Genomic DNA, 24836 nt, shown 5'->3' with positions numbered 1-24836 from the left:
ACAGCACAGAGCTTAACACAGTGCTGAAACTCAACTCATAGAATCGCAAAATCATGACTTGAGCTGAAGTCGGAAGGTTAACCGACTGAGCCACCCAGGTGCCACTAGTAGCATTTTATTTTCAAATGTTCCCATTTTTAAAAAACAAACTCCTCTCCATAATCACTCAGTCTGAGCAGTTTTGTAATATTGGAGACCATTGCAGTGTAGTTGTGAGGAGTGCGATTGTTAAATAAAACTTTGTATCTTAGCTCCACTATTTATTACTTTTGTGATCTTGGGCAAGCTCTTTAACTTCTCTATTGCACCATGTGTGAAATGGAAATACTAATAGGACTTAATGTAGGATTGTTTTAAGAGTTAAGAGTTTGATATAAAGTACATGATAGGTCCTCAATACATGTTAGTGCTTTTTTTTTTCTTTCCAGTCTTAAGCATAAGATGGAATTTATTTCCCAAAGTAATTTTCCTTTAGGGAGAGAAGGGATGAGCAAGATTGGTTTTATTAAAAATTTAACGTCATAGCAGTTTAAAATTGGAAGAGACCAGAAACTCTTTAAGAGTAAAAAAAAATTGCATCTCATCTCTAAGGATGTATACCTTCTGATTTCTGAAACTCTTTTCAAGGGATGGTTATGTCCTCAAGTGCTTTTGTGTCACTTAAAAATTGGCAGTAATTGCACTTAGATTTGCACTGTTAATTATCTTTTGTTTGTTCTGAGTTTACCCTTAAAAACTAAATAGAAACAATAAAAATCTTGGATATATTTTGATGGTTAATGAAGGGGAAATATCTTGCAGTGGACAACAGATGAAGACTTAACTGAAGCAGTTCATTCTTTGGGAGTAAATGATATTTTGGAGATAAAATTTTTTGAAAATCGGGCAAATGGCCAATCAAAGGGGTAAGAATTTTGTTTTCATTTTTTTTCCTAATATGTTCATAACTAGAGATTGTAATTTTGGTAGTAACTATTCTTAATGTTAACCATATGCTTGCTTTATTATCCACATTGGTGGAAGGTTCTTGGGCAGAGATATGTACTTATTTTACTTACCTTGTGGTCTAGCTCACCAAAACTAGTGAATCTGGAAGTGTGAACACATTAGGTCTATTTAATTTTCCAGAGTTTTCTCTATGTGTGTTTGAAATGATTTTTGAAACGACAGTTTGAAGAAGCATTATTATCCTGTGATTAAGGGATGGGGAGAGATGGGCAACTAGAAAATAATGTAACATGAATGTTTTGCTTAATTTTTTTTAACTATTAAGTTATATGAATGAGATAGGATCATTATAGGAATATTATACAGATACCCAGAAGTAGGAAAATAAAAAGCCACAAGCTCACCATCCATAGATCATCACTCTTAACGTTTTAGTGAATATATTTTCAGGTTTTTTCTTAGTGCTTATATCATATTTTTATGAAAAAACAAACAGGATTACAGTTCACATGTTTTAGAACATGTTTGGTAAAATGAGTAAAATGTACTTATCCATAAATACACTTCCTCTCTAATGTCTTAATTCTTTCCATCATATCTTGTATGTTACAGTAATTATTTTACCTGGCCCAACCCATTATTATTTCTTACTTGAACTTTTGTAATAGCCTCCTACCTGATGTTACTGCTTTCACCTCAAATCCCCTGTGGCTTATGCTATTACAAAATGTAAACCTAGGAAAAAAGTGCCATCAATATTTGTCTGTTCAGATCTTCTAATGGCTACCTAAGAATCTTAACTATGGCCCTATAAGGTACTATGTGATCTGTTTCCTCACCACCTGTTTGACCTTATTCTTAACCACTGTTCACCTTTCTTATGCTGTTTTAGTAATATTTATCTCTGCTGTTCCTCAAAAACATTCCTACTTTGGATTTTTACGCTAGTTGTTTTTTATTCTTGGTTTGTTTTATCCCCCAAATATCCACATAGATCTCTCCCTTTTTTTTTTTTAAATATGTTTAATTATTTTGAGAGAGAGAGCGAGAGAATGGGGAGATGGGCAGAGAGAGATGGAGAGAGAATACAAAGCAGGCTGCACACTCAGTGCAGAGGCCAATGCGGGACTGAGTCTCAAGACCATGAGACCTGAACCGAAATCAGAGTCAGACGCTTAACCAGCTGAGCCACCCAGATGCCCCTCTTTTCATTTCATTAAGGACTCTGTTGAAAGAGTTCTTTCTCTTCCCTCATCACCATATTCAAAATATTAGCTTCTGCTCATATCACTGTAAGATAGGAGCAGATAAAATAAAAATTTTATCCCCAATTTATTTCCTTCATTTTTTGTTTATTATAGTGTATTTTACTTATTTGTATTCTCTCCAGTTAGATTGTAAGCACCACAAGAGGAAGGATTTTGTTTTGTATCTCTAGCCCTGAATTGTGCCTGGCATGTAGGAGTTGGTGCTCAGTAAATACATGTTAAATTAGTGAATTCATTAAATTGTTTATTAAGCATTGTAACCCAAGATAGAATTGAGTTACACAGCAGAATTTGTCAGTTGCCTAGAGTAAGGGGTTTAGTCAAAGGACCATTTTGAATATTAGGGACAGAAGGATCCTAAGATCCTAAAAACACTTCTGAGAAAAACCTAGAATATCCTAGAACTGTGTGAAATTGTAGTCATTTTTTTTTCTATTTTAAATTTATTTTTCTTAATTGAGCTCTAATTCATGTACATAACATAAAATTTACCTTTTAAAAATATTCACTCTGATTTTTGGTACAGTTATCACTATCTCATTCCAGAACATTTCATCACCTACCGAAGAAATCCCATACCCATTAACAATTTGCCTCTGAATTTGCTTATCCTGAATATTTCATATAAATTATATAATAATAAATTATATAATATTGGTCCTTTGTGACTGACTTCTTTCACTAGCATGTTTTCAGCATTCAGCCATGTTGTAGAATGTATCGGTACCTAATTCTTTTTATGGCTAAATACTGTCCCATTATATGGATACGTCACGTTTTTATTCTGTCCACCCTCTGATGGACATTGAGGTTGTTTCCACATTTGCTTCTGTGAATAATGCCCCTGTGAATATTCTTATACCAGTTTTGTAAATACACGTATTCAATTCTGTTAGGTGTATATACACCCAGTAGTGGAATTATTGGATTATATGTTAACTCTATATTTAACCTTTGAAGGAATTGTCAGCTTATTTGTCAAAGTGACCATACCATTTTACATTCCCATCAGTAGTGTATGAAATTTTCCATTTCTCTACATCCTCAACAACACTTTTTATCTTTTTTGATTATAGCTGTTCTAGTGGGTATGAAATGGCATCTCATTGTGGTTTTTGATTGATTTTTATTGATTTTGATAAATAACCCTGATGGTTAGTGATGTTGAGCATCTTTACACAGTGACATTATTCATTATAACCAAGAAATGGAAACAATCTGAATGTCCATCAGCTAAAGAATGGATTTTTTAAAAAAATGTCCTGTATCCATATTGTGAAATATTATTCAGCCATAAAAAAGACATTAAGTAATGGTACATGCTACAACATGCATAAATCTAAAAAACATTATGTTAAGTGAAAGAAGCTATTCATAAAGGGCCACATATTGTATAATTTCATGTATATGAAGTGTTCAAAATTGACAAATTTATAGAGACCGAAAATGAATTAGTGCTTTCCTAAGGTTGAGGGATGAGAGAAAATGGAGTAACAGCTAATGAGGGTGGGGTTTCATTTTGAGATGATGAAAACGCTCTAAAATTGATTGTGGTAATAGTTGTAAACCTCTGAATATAATAAAACCCACTGGATTGTGCACTTTAAATGAGTGAGGTGTATGGTGTGTTGTTATTTTGAAATAGTTAAAGATGAAAGTCTGTACTTGTATAGTATTAATTTAAAAAATATTTTCATTTTTCTTAAAGGTGAATTCACATCATTTCCTTTTTAATAACAATAGCTTTGTTAACCCCTCCTCACTTTCTGTCCTCACCCCTTTAAACATCTTTTAGGTTTGCCCTTGTTGGTGTTGGATCCGAAGCATCCTCAAAAAAGTTAATGGATCTGTTGCCTAAAAGAGAACTTCATGGTCAGAATCCTGTTGTAACTCCATGCAATAAACAGTTCCTGAGTCAATTTGAAATGCAGTCCAGGAAAAGTAAGCAATCCCTCAGAGGCCTTTATTAAAAGATGTGCGTTTTAGCCACTGTTGCTAGCATTTGTTCGATGTTATATTAGAGAAGTCATTTTAATATTTAGTTCATTGGAGAATCTGTTTTAGAAAGTCCATCCCTTAAATTTGACTTGATTCTGGTTTATGGCTATGGTCCTGTGTACTGGAAACTTACTCCCATTTTTCTCTAGATGTCACAGACCCAATATTATACAACAGTGTGCAAGTTCTGTAGCCCTGCCATTCCTGTCCTGTCATTCCCATCCTAGAGAAAGGAGGAAACTACATTCTAATCCTTAGATTGAAGGAAAGTTATGTGGATAAGTGGGGGAGAAACCACTGATAACCAGAAAATACTCATTGATTTTCTGCTTGGCACCAAGACCTTTCACCACTTGGTAAAGTGAATGTAGAAAAGATTGGCCATCACACACTTATAAATGCTCTCACTTAAAGAGATAAGGTGGATAATCATGTAATTAACAAATTCAAGTGGCTGTTTTTCTTTTAATGTTTTAGCAGCTAAGACTTAACTGAAGAATATGATACGAAATTTGGTATGAAATTTAAATAATCTGTGCTTACTGAAATTCAGATTTCTGTTGGAGAATTTCAGTCTTGGCTGCTGCTGAGTATTGGTATTTTGAAAGTAACCCATATTTATTCACTGGAAATACATTTAACTCTGGATATTTTGAGACTTCAAAAGAACTTAAATAGATTTGACTGTTTCCATCCAGTACTTCTCATGTAGTTTGGACAGGCCCAAGACCTCTGCAAGTTAGTATATAGCATACATGAACTTTGAAATAGAGTTATTTCTAATAACAGTGGTTACATTTCAGAGGATTATTTTAATAAATGCTATTTATGAGTATTTGGATATTTGCAGCTACACAATCAGGACAAATGTCTGGGGAAGGTAAAGCTGGTCCTCCAGGAGGCAGTTCACGTGCAGCATTTCCACAAGGTGGTAGAGGACGGGGCCGTTTTCCAGGGGCTGTTCCCGGTGGGGACAGATTTCCTGGACCAGCAGGACCAGGAGGGCCACCCCCACCTTTTCCAGGTAAAATTTTTCTTAAATTACCATGGATAAAATGTGTCTACCTTAATACCTCTTTTCCTTTTCTCTCTTTTTCAAGTAATGCATTATTAATGTGACTTACTCTCCTTGTTATGCTATTTTTGGAATCCAGGAAATTTGATCAAGCATCTTGTTAAAGGAACTCGGCCTTTGTTCCTGGAAACTAGGATTCCATGGCATATGGGGCACAGCATAGAGGAAATACCCATTTTTGGCCTAAAAGGTCTTTATTTTTCTCCAAACTTGCTTGACTTATATATAGAATATTTACATCCGTCTTAATTTTCTTACCTCTTAAAAAATCCTTTCAAGACCATTTTTCCTTGTTTCACTTTCTAGCTTGGCATCAGAGTAGAATATAAGGTGGGTGATTTCACTGTAAGAAGTGTGTGTACACTGAAAGATGGAAACTCTAAGCATTGTAATGTTTATTAATGTTTTTGTTTCAATTAATTTTTCTTAAGCATAAATTGAGCTAATTAAATTTGTAAAGATGTATTTCACTTTCATAGTTGTTAGTGTAGCATTTACCATATGGGTTTCATTTAAAGAGAAAGAATCTTGGTCTATGAGTTGTGTTTTAAAAGTATAATCTTGGCATTAAGGTTAAAAATACCTTATTGAAGTGGTTTTTTTCTCTCTCCTTCTCTCTCCTTTATTCTATAGCTGGACAGACTCCACCACGTCCACCCTTAGGTCCTCCAGGCCCACCTGGTCCACCAGGTCCTCCACCTCCTGGTCAGGTTCTGCCTCCTCCATTAGCTGGGCCTCCTAATCGAGGAGATCGCCCACCACCACCAGTTCTTTTTCCTGGACAACCTTTTGGGCAGCCTCCACTGGGTCCGCTTCCTCCTGGCCCTCCACCTCCAGTTCCAGGCTACGGCCCCCCTCCTGGTCCACCACCTCCACAACAGGGACCACCTCCACCTCCAGGCCCTTTTCCACCTCGCCCACCTGGCCCTCTTGGGCCGCCCCTTACACTTGCTCCTCCTCCGCATCTTCCTGGACCACCTCCAGGTGCCCCACCACCAGCTCCACATGTGAACCCAGCTTTCTTTCCTCCACCGACTAACAGCGGCATGCCTACATCAGATAGCCGGGGTCCACCACCGACAGATCCATATGGCCGACCTCCACCGTATGATAGGGGTGACTATGGGCCTCCTGGCAGGTAAGTTAGTATGTATCTATGACAGTAGATTTGGTGTATTATTTGATTGGTAAAAGATATTTACGTTCCATTGCTGAGTTTGTTTTTGTTTTTAATTAATGATACAGCTCAGAGCACTAAAGTTTCTTCTTTGTTTTAGGAATTTGATCAATTTGTTAGATAGGTACTATTGATTATCTCGTTGCTCACCAGAAGTGTGGACTATCACATTACTAACTTCTAATTAAAATGGGAACATTAAACAATTTATAAGTATATTTGGGTAGACAAAGACTTATAAAACATAGTTGTTGTGGAAATTAAGATAATTAATGATGATCCTTGAAGAAGAGCTGGGTGAAAACCATTATTTTTTTTCTTTTTTTTTTTTTTTTGAAACCATTATTGAAGTAAGTGATCGGGGCGCCTGGGTGGCTTAGTCGGTTAAGCGTCCGACTTTCGCTTGGGTCATGATCTCACGGTTCGTGGGTTTGAGCCCCGCGTCGGGCTCTGTGCTGACTGCCAGCTCAGAGCCTGGAGCCTGTTTCAGTCTGTGACTCCCTCTCTCTCTGATCCTCCCCTGCTCATGCTGTCTCTATCTCTCTCCTAGAAATAAATAAAACATTAAAAAAAAAAAAATTTGAAGTAAGTGATCTCTTAGCCCACTTCCAAGGTAATTTAAAAATATAATTTGGAGAGCTATGTTTATAATCTCTTAAGAACCCTTTGAATTTGCCCTCTTTAATTATTTCTGAGTTTGTCATTTGATTTTTTATTTTTTAACTATTACTGTTAAACTACTTTGTGCTTTATTTTCTCTGATGATGTCTTGAAGGAATGGATTTGAGAATCTGCCTAATTCCTTGCAGTTATACAGGCACATGGCAATAAATTTGATGTTGTAAACAAAGCACACTGACCATTATCTGTTCATAGAGGTTGCATCTTTATGACTGCCAAAAAATCATTAAAAAGTCTGTTTTTTTTAAGAAAACATCTACTGAGCCAGTATAATTGCTTCTGTTCACTTTAATTCTAGTGAATTAAGTATTCACCTTTAGAATGTAGGAGTGGGTTAGGTGACTTGGTTTTACTGTTTAAAATTTGAGTTTCAAATACTTTTCCTAACATAATAGAATTTTTGTAGTATTAGATTTTCAAGAATTGGGAATGGTTATATATGACTAATTTTCATTGAAAATCAGAGAAAACTCTTCTTTCATGGGATTTTTTTAAAGAGGGATAGAATGGGGACAAGTCACAGTATTTAGTTGAAATTATACATGGATTTTGAACAACTTGTAATGTGGTCAGGATGTCTATAAAGTTTTGGGAATGAGAGTAATACCTTAAAAGCATGCAAAAAGTTAATTAACAATTTTATCATTTCATTGGAATGAACTGCTACTACTTTCCTCAATTCAGTGTCCTACCTTGTCACTAGTAACTAAGATGGAAAAATGCTTACCTTTTCCTGTATTGTACATGTACAGGTTTTTTTTTTTTATTGAAGTATAGTTGACATGTAATGCACATGTACAATTTTTAAAGTCCAGCATCTTTAGAAACTTTTGGCATTGAATTCATTTTTTTCCCAACAAATGTTTACACTTACTATCTTTTATTTGCCAGATACTCTTCTGGGTATTCAGTGGCAAACAAGATGGTCTAAGATCTTGTCCCTCCCTGAAGTTCTATTAATTAATCAGACATTTGTTATCCTTCTATTGTGAGTTGGACCCTGTGCCTAGAGGATCCAGACATAAATGTAACCAAATTCCTTGATTGTGTAGGGCTGTAGCTTTTGCTGCCAACATTTTAATATATGTATAAATAAATAAAAGAGCTAATAATATGTAACTACTTTCTGTTATATAATATTCAGGGCAGTTTATTATATGTTTTTGTATGGCTGAAAAATATTGAAGATAGGCAAATACGTTATCTCTGACCTCCAGAAAGACAAGGTTTCCAAGCTGCTACTTTATTTCAGCTGAAAGATAGTGTTGTAATAGAATATTGCTTAGACTTGCTCTCTTTGTAGGGTAAATAGCATACTTCCATCTGACAAAGTAACTACTAGCTCTAAGGCACTTGTCACAAGCAAGTAGTATGAATTGTTTTATACTGTTATGACTAACTTAAAAATTTGTTGAGTGCAATATAAGGTTCGTTTTTATTTTAAAGGGAAATGGATACTGCGAGAACGCCATTGAGTGAAGCTGAGTTTGAAGAAATCATGAATAGAAACAGGGCAATCTCAAGCAGTGCTATTTCAAGAGCTGTGTCTGATGCCAGTGCTGGTTTGTATATTTCTTCCTATATAAATATTTCTTATTTATGTTACTAGGAATGACCTAAAAAAAAACCTATGTGCAGCCTTGGAGATGGGTCATTTACATTTAGTACTTATGTTCATATTTCCAAATTATTACCTGTGTTTATTTAAAAGACACTGAGGGAAGTAATATGTCACAGTGCAGTGAAGAGACCAATGATTTTAAATTCTTATGTGTAACTGAGATACCACCTCACGCCAGTCAGAGTGGCTAAAATGAGCAAATCAGAGAACTCTAGATGCTGGCGAGGATGTGGAGAAACGGGCACCCTCCTACACTGTTGGTGGGAATGTAAACTGGTACAGCCCCTCTGGAAAACAGTGTGGAGGTTCCTCAGGAAACTAACAATAGAACTCCCTTATGACCCAGCAATAGCACTGCTAGGAATTTACCCAAGGGATACAGAAATGCTGAGGCATAGGAGCACATGTACCCCAATGTTCATAGCAGCACTCTCCACAATAGCTAAAACATGGAAAGAGCCTAAGTGTCCATCAACAGATGAATGGATCAAGAAGATGTGGTTTATCTATACCATGGAATACTACATGGCAATGAGAAACAATGAAATCTGGCCATGTGTAGCAACATGGATGGACCTTGAGGGTGTTATGCTGAGCGAAATAAGTCAGGCAGAGAAGGACAAATATCATATGTTTGCACGTATAGGAGGATTAGGAGGAACTTGACGGAGGAACAAGGGGGAGAAGAAGGGCGGAAATGGTGGGGGAAAGGGAGAGAGGCAAACCATGAGAGACTCTTGAATGCTGACAAAAACTGAGGACTGATGGATGTGGGGGGGAGGGGGGGATGGGCATGGAGGAGGGCACTTTGGGGATGAGCACTGGGTGTTATGTAGAAACTAATTTGACAATAAACTATTTGTAAAAAAAAAAAAATAAATTCTTATGTGTAGATTTAAATTTTAGTCTTAACATGTAATGGGTTGGGGACCTTAAGGCAACTGATTCGCATATTCACAGATTAATAACCTGTGCTTTGCATGTCTATAATAATAATAAATTGTATTAGTTTCATGTACATAAAAGCTTTTTACAAATGGTTGAAGCCCAAAAAAAAAAACAAGACATCTTCTATAGTTAACGTTAGTGTTCTTCTTTTGTAAAATGCTTTCTCACTCTTATCCCAAGTGGTTCGGTGGTATTTTGTAAACAAAATTTGATTTCAGCCCCTCTCCTTTCCCTGATAGGTGATTATGGGAGTGCTATTGAGACATTGGTAACTGCAATTTCTTTAATTAAACAATCCAAAGTATCTGCTGATGATCGTTGCAAAGTTCTTATTAGCTCTTTGCAAGATTGCCTTCATGGAATTGAATCCAAGTCTTATGGGTCTGGATCAAGGTAAAACTTTCCTGTCTCATGTCTATTTAAAACTATTACTTTACAAATAGAAAAAATGTTGTGTTTGGAACTTTAAAATAGGACTTTGATTTTACTTACTGCTGTTTATACTGCAGCTAGAGTTAGATATTTTTGTTCTTGTTTTTAACATTGAATCAAATGTCAGATATTTGGTTGCTTTTAAAACCCTTCAAAAGGGGCTCCTGGGTGGCTCAATTAGTTATGTGTCTTGACTTCACCTCAGGTCATGATCTCACGGTTCATGGGTCAAGCCCCAGTTTGGGTTCTGTGCTGACAGCTTGGAGCCTGGAGACTGTTTCAGATTCTGTGTCTCCCTCTCTTTCTCTGCCCCTCCCCAGCTTGTGTTCTGTCTCTCTCTCAAAAAGAAATAAACATTAAAAAAACAAACAAAAAAACCCCCAAACTCTTCAAGAGTTTCTGGTTACTCTTAGAATAAGACTGAACAGTCAGGAACTGTGTGATACCTGCCTTCTCTTTAGCTTCATTGTGTACTTCCTCTTTGCTCACCATTCTCTAGTCACAATGGTCTCCCTTCTCTTTTCTTTGATACATTAGCACTTAACCACCTCACTGTACTTATACCTTCTTTTTTTCAAATTTATTTATTTATTTATTCATTTATTTAGAGAATGTGCATGAGTGGGGGAGGGCCAGAGAGGGAGAGAGAATCCCAAGCAGCCCCTGCACTGCCAGTGCAGAGTCAGGTTAGGGTTCAAACCCTCAAATGGTGAGATAATGACTTGAGCCAAAATCAAGAGTCAGACGCTTAACCCACTGAGCCACCCAAGCAGCCCATACTTACTGTTTTAATACTTGATATTCCTTCCGCTGGGAGCCCTTTTTCCTGGCTCTTCGCAAAGCTGGTTTCTTATCCTTCATGTCTCAAGTCCATCTTACTTCCAGGAGAGGTCGTCTCCCAGTCATTCTGTCATGTTGTTCTTTTTGTTTCTTTTATGGTACTTACTATAATCTATTTTTTATATTGCACATTTCTCTCCTCTAGAAAAGGGAAAAGGGCCATACCTGTCTTGTTCACTATGAGATTTCTAATGACTAAACAGTGTTTGGTACAGGATAGGTGCTAAATAAGAATTTCTTGAACAAAGAAGTTAATGAATGAATTATCTGTTCTTATTTTCTGATTAGGTAATTCCTTTTTTTAGCAGTACAGCTAACCTTGAAATTTTGCATATATTTGAAAGATAGATCTTTAATCTTTATGTAATATTCATAGGTCTGTCTTTAGTGTACTCTGATTAGAGTCTTCATTAAGATAACAGAAAGGAGCTTATCTTTGTCATGGTTCCCAGCCTCCTAATTACTACCTTCAGGACCCAGTTAAGGATCTTTGTATCTGAACAGATGTGTCATAGCTGAAGACCATACCTTACCTAGTCTTCTTTTTAACTTTTTAAGTCCAGTGTAAGAATTGCTTTCTTGATCAAAGAGCTAAGTCTAGCTGTCTGGTACAAAATACAAAATAGATTTTTCAACTTACAGGCAGTTATTATTTCCTTATTAGGAATTTCAGAATGTAGCAGAATTTTTAGAAATATTTTAGGAAACATTTTGAAAAAAATGAAAAAGGAAAAAAGAAAACTTTTTTGAAAAAAAACTTTTTGGTTAAATTTCCTGTTTCTTGTTTTGTTTTTGAAGGCAGCTTATAAAACATTTCTTTTTATTGAATAACAATGTGAATTATATCCCAGTCTTTTCTACTGGTCATAAATATTAAGTTTTGAATTCTGTTACCCACCGTGCCCCCCCAGCCACCTCCACCCCTGAAGCAGGCATATATGTTATTAGAAAGTTTCTGGGGTGCCTGAGTGGTTAAGTCAGTTAAGTGTTTGACTCTTGATTTCGGCGCAGGTCATGATCTCACAGTTTGTGAGTTCAGGCTCCACATTGGGCTCTGTGCTGACAGTGTTGTGCCTGCTTGGGATTCTCTTTCCCTCTCTCTGGCCCTCCTCACTTGCACTTTATCTGTCTCTCTTAAAATACATAAATAATTTACAACATTAAATAAAAATTTTCTTAGTGGAGTAGCTCTCATGGTGAATCAAATCAGATTTGGGTTAGTTATAAATGTAAAATCAATACTTACGTAATAGGTTTAGGTAACCTATTAGTGGGGTGGTAATTTTATATATTTAAATCTCACTGTGTTGAATAATTTCATGAATTTTATGCCTAAAAAACTCTTCTATACAGTCTTTGGTTTGAAACAAGTTGTCCTTTGAAATTTTTTTCTCCTTTACTTTTCTGTTGTTCCTTCAATAAATACATGTCTGGTGCAGGCAATTAGATGTAATAGATGGTAAGATGTATTGTCCTGGTGTGTCTGGATCCCAATTTGGGGGTGATTAGTTTTACAAATGAAATTTCTGTTTTTGTGGGGAGGGGGGTGTTGGTTTTTGGGAGAGGGAGAGAAAGTCTTAACGTAGGCTTCATGCTTGGCAAAGAGGCTGACATGGGGCTAGATCCCACTACCATGAGATCATGACCTAAGCCAAAATCAAGAGTCTGTTGCTTAGCCAACTGAGCCATCCAGGTGCTCCAAAAATGGGATTTCTAATTCATGCTTATAGGTGAGTCAATAAGTCATTATTGGATGTTCAGGATATCCGAAGTCTAAACTGGATTTATAAGGAATTTTATTGCTTTAGGTGCTAAACACTGCTATCCACTTACAGAGAGCATTAATCCAGTAATTTCTTTTAGAAGACGTGAACGATCAAGAGAGAGGGACCATAGTAGATCACGAGAAAAGAGTCGGCGTCATAAATCCCGTAGTAGAGATCGTCATGATGATTATTATAGAGAGAGAAGCAGAGAACGAGAGAGACACCGGGACCGGGACCGGGACCGGGACCGAGAACGTGACCGAGAGCGCGAGTATCGTCATCGTTAGAAGGTGGGTATTCCTTGTTCCTGTTATATGTAGCATATGTGTTATTAACAGTAATTATAACTCCAAGGCTATTGTTTATCCAGTATATACCTACATTTTAAATGGTCCAACTACTTGTTCTGAATTTAATCTTCTGGAAACATCTGAGAGAAATGACAGGTAAGTAATGACAAGTTAAAAAAAATTTGACCTTTTATCCTTAAATATTGCTGAGTGAAAACTTTTAGATTGTTAATGGTCTTAAGAAAGCAAGAAAATAATCAAGAGGACTCATGTCTACTTCTAAAATCTAAAAATGGGAATTATAATTACATACGTAGTTTGCATGTAGTTTGAAATACAAAATATAGGGAGTTAATTCATAAATATATATATATGTAATCGTGCTTGGGCTTTTAGATTGAAAGTTTCTCTCCTTGAACTAACTCTGTTCCTAAAACTTTTAAAGAAAAGTTAACACTATAATAGTTTATAATACAGGAGGATGGTTTCTTAGTATTGAAAGAGCTTTTGTACTTTAAAAAGTATTCTTTAGAAAAGACATTTTTCCTGGCATATGGTTTTTGTTTCAAAATAAAAGAAACCATATCCTTTAATTTGCAAAGAAGATATGAAACTTAATTAAAATGGGTTCAGGGTATTTCATATCTAAGAATTTTAAGTTGTATCGAATCATGAATTCTAGGTTAGAATAACCTTGAAATAATTTTCTTTGATGTTTCATTCATAAATCATAATCATTGTGTCTTTTTTTCTGTATTTTAAAACTATTTCTTGTGTACATTTTTCATAAAGCGGGAAGTTGTCTGTTTATACTTCATTTTCACGTGTAATTTTATTTTTATATTTGTGAACAGCATTTATTCATGTGAAAAGTAGGGGGAAGGCACTATAAGGTTTGTGCATGTGACACAGAGTTTATTCTGTAAACAAAAAATTTTACTTTATATGTTGGTGGCATATCCAAATTAAATTAGGCAAAAACAAACCCCTTATAGGTAACTACACTTGACACAATTATTTTCCATAATCCTGGGAAACACTGAAAATTTAGTCATGGCTATTGTTAGTATTTAAATTGTAATGAGCAGAATCAAAGACTAAAAGTGTATGTAATTCTGTGACAGAATAGCATTTTCTTTCATTATAATATATTTTAGCAAACGAGATCCTTTTTAAATAATACTATTTATAAAATAACATGTAAGTCTTATTTTTATGGTATGTAAGCTATTATATTATTTACAGAATAAGGGCTTTTTGAAGTGAAAAGACCAGTTTAAATACTTTTCTAGCATTTTGAATATACATCTTGAATATTTATCAAAACTTTAATTTTAAAATAGTTTTCCACGTATTGTATTACGGAACTTACTAAAATCTCAAAACATTTCTTTAATATGAGGCAAAGCATTTTTCACTTTTAAAACTGAGCTTATTGAAATTAATACTGCTTTTGGATGTGAGTAAGGATTAAGTGTTGTGTCGTGTAAAGCTAAACACTAAATTTTAAAGATGTAGTTTTTTTCCCCTTGTCTGGAGTGGATCTTAATCCCATCTTCTGAAAAAATTCTTAAGAGTCCATATGTTGCTTAAGGTGAATTATGGCCAATTTATTACTTGAAATGCTTACTTGTATCAGCCATTTCATTTATATATAGTAAGATATAGTTTCTACAAACAAGTTATGTTTTTAATTAGACTTTGTCAGTTATCAACAAGCTTCTAATTCCTGAAGGCATGATAAGCAAAACTTGCATACATCTTTAGTCCTCTCCGAGACTGGATGTGCCCATCAAGGGGCTTCTGAACCAGATTAGACTCAAAGTTAATTGATTTCTTCCTGGTTTTAGCTAAACTAGCATAGTCAGCCAAGCAAACTCCTTGAAAAGTCCATTGTTAATTTTAAATACCTTGAATTAACTAACATACATTCTAGTAATGGGCATACCTAACTATATCATGACTTGAGTTTCATTACATTCAGACATTAACTATGAATTCCTAACTTGCAAACTATTGTTGACATTTTTTCTTAATCACTGATGTGTACCATACCAGAATTCCCATGTTTTGTTTGTACATTAATCAGAATTGAGTTGTAATATTGTTATGTGCCTTCATCCAAGCAAAATTTTACATAAGCATTTCTAGAACAAAAAATCTGTTATCCTGGAATAATGTAACTTTGCTATACCAAACAGTATTTATTGCAATGCAGTTGTGAATCACAGGGGTGGGGGCCAGGATTAAATATATTCAAGTGAAAAACTTTTAAACAAATAAAAAACCTATCTGCACATCTAATTATTATAATAGGGTCTGTTGACCTTTTTAGAAGTTTTAAAATATGAGTCCTTTTGAGCTTTCATGTAAATCTTAAATGGACTAAATGAAATACAAGTAACTTGGAAACTAACGTGAATGTCAGTAAGCGTGTTTATAAATAAAGCAATAATGTAATTTATTATTAAAGTGATGAATGGCTAAAAGGGCAAGTTCTTAATTTAACTGGAAACTTAATGATGTTGGCAAGCTGTTATTGTCTGTCCCATCTTAATTTTTTTGTGTTTGAATTGTTGGTAATGTTAATTGCATTCTCTCATTTAAAATATGTATTAATTTTTCTAAAAGCTTTCAGTAAGTTCAAGTAGGTGATATTTTAATGGGAATATCAGTATTGTAAATTTTCAGCCTGTAAATACATTGTATTTCATATTCTGTAATTTCTGCCTCTATTCTCAGACCACTCTGAGCAAAACAAAAGTAGTTCAGTGTTTTAAGATTGTACAGTTTTTATTAACATAATTTTACTTTCACAGTTGAGTTACTTTAGATTACATTCCTCTTGTTTGGAAAAATGCTACACAGCAAATTTTTGGTAATGATTCAGTTTTTCTTTGTGTACAAAGAGTGATGAATCCAGATTATTTTTTAAAATATATTTTCAAATCAATATCCATTTCTTTGATAAAATTTTAATCATTTTGTGTGAGATCTGGATTAAATAACTACATTTGTTATAAGATTTCTTTTCCCATAGACATTATGATTTTAGGTTGTGTTGTTCTTGCACAAGATTTAAGGTGCTTTGCAGTCTTTAGTTGATAGTTGCTCATTAATTTGGAAAAAAACAAAGCCAAAATGAATAAAAAGCCAAAGAATAAAAAGTTTTTTCTTAGGTGCTAAGGTGTTTTAGGTCTTTAAGATGTAGTGTTACTTTGAGGCTTATGTGAAAATTAAATTCTCTTTAATTATCTAATGAATTATACTGGTGTTAATGATATTTAAAAATTATTTCTGCAACTCTTAGGTCATCTGAGATCTGCCTCATATTATCCAGCCTGTGTTTGTGTTTTCCCATATATCCTAACTGCTCTGCCTCATCTGGATATGCTAGCTCTCTCCTCTTCTTTTGCTCAAAGTTTCCTTGCTTTTAGTATTTGCAGTATCTGACTATATGACTGTCTTAATTGAAGTGACAGAGGGTAGGAAGTAATCCCTTGAATGGATGTGTAGTGTGATTTTTGCTCATTGTGGTTTAAGAATATGTTTTGTTTACAAATGATTAATGTTCCCTGTTAAAAGAAAATTCAGTGCCAATGTGGGTCACCTTGCTCTCACCTTCATCTCAGTGTGAAATATACTACCATTGTTTTAGTTTGTAAATCAGATCATTTTGAATAAGTAATGTTTTGAATGAATATTTATTTAGTTAGCGTTGTTCAAAGAAAATCTAATAACCAAAAAGGGGGAAGTGTGCCATATGTGGTATCCAAATTTACTAATTTGCCTTCTGTGATAGCATGTTTTAATCCTCAGAGAAAATTCTAAATCATATAAACAGCTTATTTTGAAAAAATATGTTTGTGAAATTTAGGGGGCAAAGAGGAGTTTTCTTTGACTATGACGAAGTTTATTTTTATAGTGAACTGCCTAGAGCAACAATCCTGTGTATGTTTTATAGTGTAATGAAAACTTTAGTTAAAATGAGGTAAGTACTATGTCCACAGGTAGAAAGAAGGAAATATCAAATGTTGTGATAGTAAGGGAATTTCTGTAAATATCTCCAATAAACAGAATTTTATATAGTACGTTTTAGTCAGCACAAGAATTTTGATTTATAAGAGTTAACTTATATTCAGATACTTCCTGTTTCTTTTGCCCACTCCTTCCCTATTGGTTGCCTTAGGGAGACATTTTCAGAAGAGAAAAGTGAATTTTATTTCACTGAGTTAATAGAAGCATATCTCTAAAATTGTAGAATTTTTTTAATTCAGTATTATTTCAGTTAATTCTTTTAATTCAATATTAATGTGAAAATCTATAAAAGAGCCATGTTAAATATGTATTTGAATCTTTCTAGAAAAGTGAATTTGCCATGAATTTAGGAACACTGATGCTAACAAATTTTCTTAGACAAATTTCTAACAAATGCTCATAATTTGAGTTATTAGTATTGGCTTGATCTTACATTTTCTCAAAATACAGGTGCTTCTCTGAATTGAGATTTTACTTAGCGGTTACTTTAAATACTTCGTTTAAGAGCTGTAGATTCCATTTGTCTTCTTAATTTCCTATCAACTGTTTAACATAGATCTTCCTTTTATAACTGATAGCTAAAACTAGTAATTGTGTGGCTTTGATATTAACATATCTGACTAAATGGTTTTCTGAAAACGTGAGCATTGAATGTATTTGTCACTTTTAAGCTTCTTTTTTGATATCTTTGTTTATGTAGGTGTCCTAGAAATTTGAGAGTATAATATGGGATTGGATTATTGGAAATGGGTTGTATTGCCTTCAAATTTGCTTCCGTTTGAGATTGTAAAATTTGTATTTCCAAATGGATAAATGTAAAGTGTTTAGAAATAGAAATAAAAACTGTCAGACTATCCCCCCAGATTTTATGTCTATATGGTGAAAATGAGAGACTTATTAATAGTAAAGGTCTACCTATGAAGTATAATTAAGCAAAAGATGAGTGCATTTGTCCTGCATAAAGGTGTGGGTTATGATTTCACGAACAGGATTCTTTACATAAAATGTAGTAAAATTCTCCTTTGGAGTGATGAATAAGATAAAGTTGCAGTGTATGCCATATGTTTTTTTTGGAAGGATTGGATATTTTTGTTTTGCTCACTGTGACTTTAAATAATTTTCCCCTCTTAATGACCAGATCTCTCTTTCTCTCTCACATCACAACAAAAAGATTAGGGACATAACATACTTTTGTAGTAAGATTTATGAATTTCCCAGTAGTGCATTTTTTCAGGTTAGAACATATTTCTTATCTTTATGCATTGCAGGGAATAAAAATAAAACATGAAAGCTCCCTTTCTAGATTTTTTTTTCATGAAATAATTCTACTTAAAGCCTCATCAACATAAAGGTGCAATAAAAGGTAACATTAGCAATGGCTTTAGTATCTCATTGAAAAATATGGGCAAAAGAAATTATTTTAAAGAAAAAGTCCAGGATTGTAACATCTGGTTGTTGTTTTTTTCTTTTACAGTTGTAAAATTTAGGTTTTCACTGCTAGGCACTGTGAATGCATATGTATGTTGATGCTCTTAAGATGCTTATAGCCTAGTTGGGGAGGAAAGGACATAAAATATAACATTTATAGTTGTGACAATATTAATTACTCTTAATTATAGAGCAGAAAGTATTTTCCAATACTTCTATGGCAAGAATATCACTAAATATTATGCCCTTTTACCTCTCACTACATCATCTTATTGAAATGCTCTCTTGGAATTTATATTTTAAATATCCAGTATTTCAGTGATCACTTATATGCAAGTTAATTGAATGCTTCTTTTGTGAACCTCTACCTGAAGTTTGCATATTTATGTATTGTTGAAATTTTAGTTTATCAAATTTATTGTTTTTTTTTTCTTTATGTGAGTTTCCTATGAAATTTATCATTGTAGATTCTTATTTAGTTTGTTTTGGGTTAGATTATCTATTACATTAGGTATTTCAATATAGGTGGCATAGAGTGAAAGTAAAGTTAATGTTTTAAATTTGTATCATGTCTAAAGATTTGTACGTGGATGTCATATTTATTTAAATGTGCATACTGAGCTTTTTATTTATAAATTTTGTAACATGGAACAGTTTGATTTATAACATTTGCAGAAGTTCCTGTATACTGTCAAATAAATATAACTAATTTGTAAAATATTGCATTTTATATTCAGTTCATATTTAATTGTTAATGAGTTATATAGAATTGATATGTGGGTGAATGAAAAATATTTACATTAAAATCATTCGAGCATTTCCATTTATTTTGTAGTATACATACTTTAGAAAATGACTTCTAAATGTTTCCATCATCACAGAAACAGCAGCTGCTATATTTTCATTTCTATTTTCAGTCATTAAATTGATAAGGCAGGAATAACTAAGAAGAATGAAATGAGAATGTCTCAGTTTTAATCATCACATAAATTTGGGAGCATTTCTCCACCACAAAGGCAGCTACTGTTTCAGTTAACTTTTATTGTGTTAGAATACGTAACAGTGAAGTAGATGCACGACTTGTGTATGTATAGTTAAGCCAGCGTTTTTCTGTGTATTATGGGGAATAGCAAAATCTACATCACAAATTTTGACACATTACAGCTGAAGGAAGAGGAACACCTTCCAAGACAAAACAGTCTTCATGGGGGAAAAATGACGCTTGTCCAGCAGTTTGCTTCTTGTGATTGAACTGAACCTGTAAGGATTCATGGATAAAATGAACAGGAATAGATCTGAATAAAGCAAATCTGCATAAATGGTAACCAGTAGCTCTACTTTTATTTTTTATGTTGCTTAACTGTTTTATTTGAAGGAAACCTGTGTGATTAAAAAAAAAAGTTATAGCTTTTGCAACTTTATTACTGGTTATATACATTTGGCCATTATAATGTGCAAGCAATTGGAAAAAACGTCAAGTAAATGCTTGTTTTTATAGTAGTTTGTTCTTGTTAAAAATGTTCATATGATAATGTCTGTAAACAGCACCACTTTGATTACTATAGATGTAGTGTTGTAATAAACTGTTCAATGGGGCTGATGTGTAAAGCTGTTCAAGTTATTTGATGTTTACACCTCAGGGAAAGTCTTGTGTTCAGCAATATCTAAAGATAATGTTACTATGACATTTATACTGTCCTTTAAAAAAGCATTGCAATAGCGTTTTTGGATATGCACCAATCTAATTTTGCGTTCAGTGAATTAAACATACTAATTAAGTGTCTTCTTGCCCTTGATTTTGATATTAGAGTAGGTGATTACATGGATATTTAATATTTCTATATTCTGCTTTTCTAGCTGTTTTTACCTAGTTAGCTTGTGATTTTGCTGAATGGTATGTAAACTTGTAAAATTTCACAGACATAGCAATCCAGTCAATGTGTTAGGGGTCAAAAAAATTTTTGTGGTTTTAACATTTTAGTAAAAACCCATACGTTATTTGCTACAGTAATGCAGCTTAATTACAACACAGATGTACCGAAACGCTTAATTGTAAACTGCTAGCATTGAAGAAATATTTTGACAATTCTAATTTGATGCGGCAGTTATTTGCTGTTTTATATTAATAGCGCTTATGGTTTATTTTTGAAGCCATGAGCAATGTAAATACAGCCATGCAGAAGACAAATGTGAGTAAGGAGAGCATTTAGTTTTATTTTCTGGTTACTATAGATTTTGGAAGGGCGTGATGCTTACTAATGTCAAGTTGTATTCTCCTGTATGTGTAATGGGTGATTATAGGTGTACACTGTCACCACAGTTTAAGGAATCTTGTGTGTATTCATGCAACCTTTTGATTCATGCTAGAGTTACTTAATCAAAGATTTTTTTCAAATCTGCCTTGCATATAGGCCCACATTAAAAGCACTTGGCTAGCATGTGTTCTTAATTGCAAAATTAGCATAGGCAGTGTCAACTTGATTAGACACTTTTTTAGGAAGGTCATTCCGAATCACTACTTCAGAAATTTGAGTTGAAATCCTAAGCAAGTTAATTTGTTTTTAATGTTTTTAAGATCTGATTATCTGAGAGATCTGGTAATATACATTGGTTATTTTAAAAGATAGCCAAATTTCAGGACAATGATTAAAGTATTTAGGTACCCTAGATATTATGTCATGTGCAACTTGTAGAAGCCCTCCAGAGATTTGCACTGCAGTTCTTCACGTTCATTTTTCCTATCACACTAGTTCTTACAAAATTATCCGTATTATTGCTAGTTTTATTTTAAAACATTTTGTGATTAGAGTATCTGTGCATGGGATCACTGGCATTCATTGAAACTGTTTGCTCTCAGATTTTTGAAGTGTTCTATCTTGTTGAAAATGCAGTTGCCTTTTTAACATTTGAGAGTTGTATCAAAATCAGTTTCCTTGTTTTGTGCATAGGTGTTGTTTTGTCATTCCTTAGCTTTATTATATTTTAATTACAATGCTCTAATGTGAAGAAGTGTGGACATGCGTATATTACAAGGGAAATTAGTTAATAGTAAGCTTAAAAGGTAAGTAAATGTCCATGAGAATAAGATACAGTTTTAAAATGAAATTATAAAAATCTAACCGCTTGAACTTGAGGTGAAACTGGAAATTTTGTACTAATTAAATCCTTCATTTACCTTTTCATTTTTTATCAGTGGAACCCTTTAATTGCTCATTCTGTTTCACTCTTCTCCCTATGTGACTGATCTCATTACGTGACTTTTGTTGCAGACAATGTGAGTGTACTAGAATTGTTTGCTGCTAGCCCATTATTTTTAAGCGGTGTCAGAAGGAAACAACTTTGGTTTGGCCCATTAATTTTTAGAATTTTTCTACCTGATAACACATGAATGTATAGCAGTGAAGGTGAAAATTGCAAGCCTTGTTTTATTTGTCATATCCCTTTTGTTGTTTACGAGCTAATGTTATTCAAAAACTCTTTCTTTTTTTTTTTAAACATGTAAAAACAATCCAAAGAGATAAATCATTACGTACGTCACCAAAAAGAAAAAAAAAAAGAAAGAGTTTCAGAGACCTTTTCATTTCTTAATAATAATTGTAGTGAATATGAAAACAAACTTGAGTTTAACTTTGAACCATAGGCATTTATTAGTGCTGTGCAGTGACATTCCTTTCAGCCAGTAAAGTTATGAATGACTTGATGCAGCACCTCACTGGTATTGCGTCTGAAGCAACACTTCCAATTGAATGTGCTGCTTTTAGTTAAAGGACATACATTTTGGAAATGACATTCCGTTGTAAATTTGGAAGTGTTTATATTTTGTCAGTTTTCATCAACAAGATTTGGAGTAAGTTGCAGTGGCTGTTGATCATAGTTTAGCCCACTTAATGGCCCCTTTATGTAGAATATTCTTAAGCAGTTAACTACAATTTGAAGTTCACAGAAAACTTATGGATTGTAGCTTAAGGTATTATTTTCATTTAATTCTCCTGTGGAGAATATTGCTTTGTTTTTTACTAGTTTAAGGTCAGTTCTTAAAACAAACACGGGATTTTAATGAATGTTGTATAACATTTTATAGTGGAAAGGGAAAATTGTTGGAAGGGTAAAGACTTCTCTTTCCCTCATGTATTTAAATGTGCCAATAACCTAAATACATACTGTTTTATACAATGAAATGCTACTTAATACGAAACTTTCTGTTGGAGTGCTCTCAACATTTTGGTTTTCATACCTAAATGATCATTTTATTTTCTGTATTTTATAAGATGGCTCCAATTTTGTGTTTTAAGCTTCAGCCTGTTACTTTAAGAGGAAGTTTATGTTTTGATTCTTTACTGAGAATACAGTATTGAGAGTCTTACTGTTTTACAGATAACTGCCTTTCAAATTTTATTCATTAAGTTCATTTGCATCCCATAGATGTCTGTAAATGTTTCTTGCAGTTGTATGTACTCAAATGCACGCTTATCCATTGTACATATTAGACATTTTTTTGTGCTAAAATATATTAAGTGGGATTTTTGTAGCAAAGCATTCTATTTTTCTGTTCTTACTCTGTGTGTGTTGTTTTTTTTTTTTTTTACATTAACCTTCAGTTTAAACACTGGAGTATTTATTTCATTTTTTAGCAACTTGACTCTTAGAAGCCTTAGACTAATTTTATAGTAAATACTCAACCAAAAATAATAAATTTAAGATGTGGCCTTACATATAGCATTCCTTGTGTTTGTAATGTGAGATTTTTGATTAGAGAAATCAAAAGATTCTGGATTAAAGTTTCATTGTAAGTTGAAATAGAAAATGTGTCAAAATGTCTAGGCTTCTGGGAGGAAGTTCTTTCACTCTTCTTTCTTGGCATTAGAAAGAAGCAATATGGATTTTTATGAATATTCAAGCAATTGTATCCAGTTTAGATTGATTTAGGTTTGTCTTAACCGATGTTTCTTTAAAATTTCAGGTTGTTGACATTCACCCTGAGTATGCAGCTATTGTGGTTTTTGTATGGGACATACAAACACTTGGTTAGGTATAGACAGACTTTAATGTTTTAAAGACGTCCTGCTATTTTAACATATTGTAATAGGAGTCTTTTAAAATATTAGGTAGTATTTAATTGAAGTCACACAAATCTTGAAATGGTATTAGCAGATAGTAAATAATACAGAAAGTTTTCCATGTGGGAGCATCCTAAACTCTGCCATGGGTGTAAATGTTTTGCGTTAATTTCATAATTGGACAGACCCTGCATTTAGTAAAAACATTTAATTTTGAAGATGTGGTTTTTTTGGTCACTGTTACTGCATAACACTTCTCAGCATTCTGTAAGTTAAATTATTTTAAAATACAATGGTGAATTCATGTTTATTTTTTTACTTTGAAAATTGTAGTACTCAGGTGGTATTTAAGGGGAAAGGATCCTTGGGGTAAATCATAATGTATTCTAAGGAATGCATCTATAACATTGATGACTTTAGCCTTAAAAAAGGTCTATTCTTACTCTTCTTCCTCTTCATCCCATGGTATATTAGCAAAGTAGTTTACAGCCTTGTACAGCCTTATAGATTTGTTTTACAATTTTTAATGGAAAGCCCTGAACAAAAAAATTGTATCATATTACCAGTATCCATGAATTAACTGAAATCACAGTTTGTAAATAATTTGTCTAATACCAGAAGGCCAAAGAAAGTCTTAAAATTTTAGCTATTGACTCTGGTGACTTCACAATAAGATTTCTGTGCAAAAGGTAAGATGATATTTGATCAAATAGACCTCTTTTTGGTGTCCATGAGAACTAGACTTCCATATTAGCTTCTATTAAAAAGCTCATTCCATTTTATTAAAATGTTTGTAATTGCAATTTTGTGTTTAATGTTTATTTTCTGTCTTTTCTTTCTTTAGCATTTAGGTGACTGTTCAGCAGTTTGCTATATGGCCATTGTTGGCCTTAAACTGCACTAGTAACAAGCATGGTATTTATCTTGTATTGAAAATAAAACAGTTTTGATAATACTTTATAGTTTGTCTTTTTGTTTGATTCATAATTTAACCATTGTGTCTGGTTTGAATAATTCATATCTTTTGGTAATATACAGTATGACAGAAATTGGACTCTTGTCTATATTTTGTGTTTAAGCCAGCCTCCTACTTGGTGGTTATTTTCTTCTGTATTGATATTTTGATGATCTCTAAAGCTGATGATTAGGATCCTAAAATTAGGATATATTTTTTTAAATTTTTTTATTATCTATAGTTCATTGTAAAATTAGGATTTAGAAACCTAAAACAGTTCTAGGCTGTTTTATTCTCAAACCTAAGGTTCAGAT

At 33.5% G+C, this 24836-nt stretch overlaps 1 protein-coding gene across 4 annotated transcripts in view; it reads left to right on the top strand.

The window, feature by feature from the left end:
* The window catches only part of CPSF6 (cleavage and polyadenylation specific factor 6), a 34512-nt gene extending 9985 nt beyond the window's left edge, over positions 1-24527 (top strand). Inside the window, exons 3-11 of one of the 4 annotated variants that reach the window (XM_039245622.1) lie at positions 802-905; positions 4012-4157; positions 5065-5238; positions 5369-5479; positions 5923-6427; positions 8594-8709; positions 9956-10109; positions 12855-13044; positions 19675-24527. In XM_039245622.1, the coding sequence (XP_039101553.1) occupies positions 802-905; positions 4012-4157; positions 5065-5238; positions 5369-5479; positions 5923-6427; positions 8594-8709; positions 9956-10109; positions 12855-13041 (1497 nt within the window). In that variant the 3' untranslated portion in view covers positions 13042-13044; positions 19675-24527. Of the gene's footprint in view, positions 1-801; positions 906-4011; positions 4158-5064; positions 5239-5368; positions 5480-5922; positions 6428-8593; positions 8710-9955; positions 10110-12851; positions 13045-19674 lie in introns of all 4 variants that reach the window. The other 3 variants (XM_039245621.1, XM_039245624.1, XM_039245623.1) reach the window with 3 other exon arrangements.
* The last annotated feature ends 309 nt before the right edge of the window (positions 24528-24836 follow it).

Source organism: Hyaena hyaena, unplaced genomic scaffold (genome assembly GCF_003009895.1).
Source record: "Hyaena hyaena isolate Hyena2069 unplaced genomic scaffold, ASM300989v1 scaffold_262, whole genome shotgun sequence".
In the NCBI taxonomy this organism is placed as follows: domain Eukaryota; kingdom Metazoa; phylum Chordata; class Mammalia; order Carnivora; family Hyaenidae; genus Hyaena; species Hyaena hyaena.
This window is presented reverse-complemented; position numbering and strand designations above follow the sequence as displayed.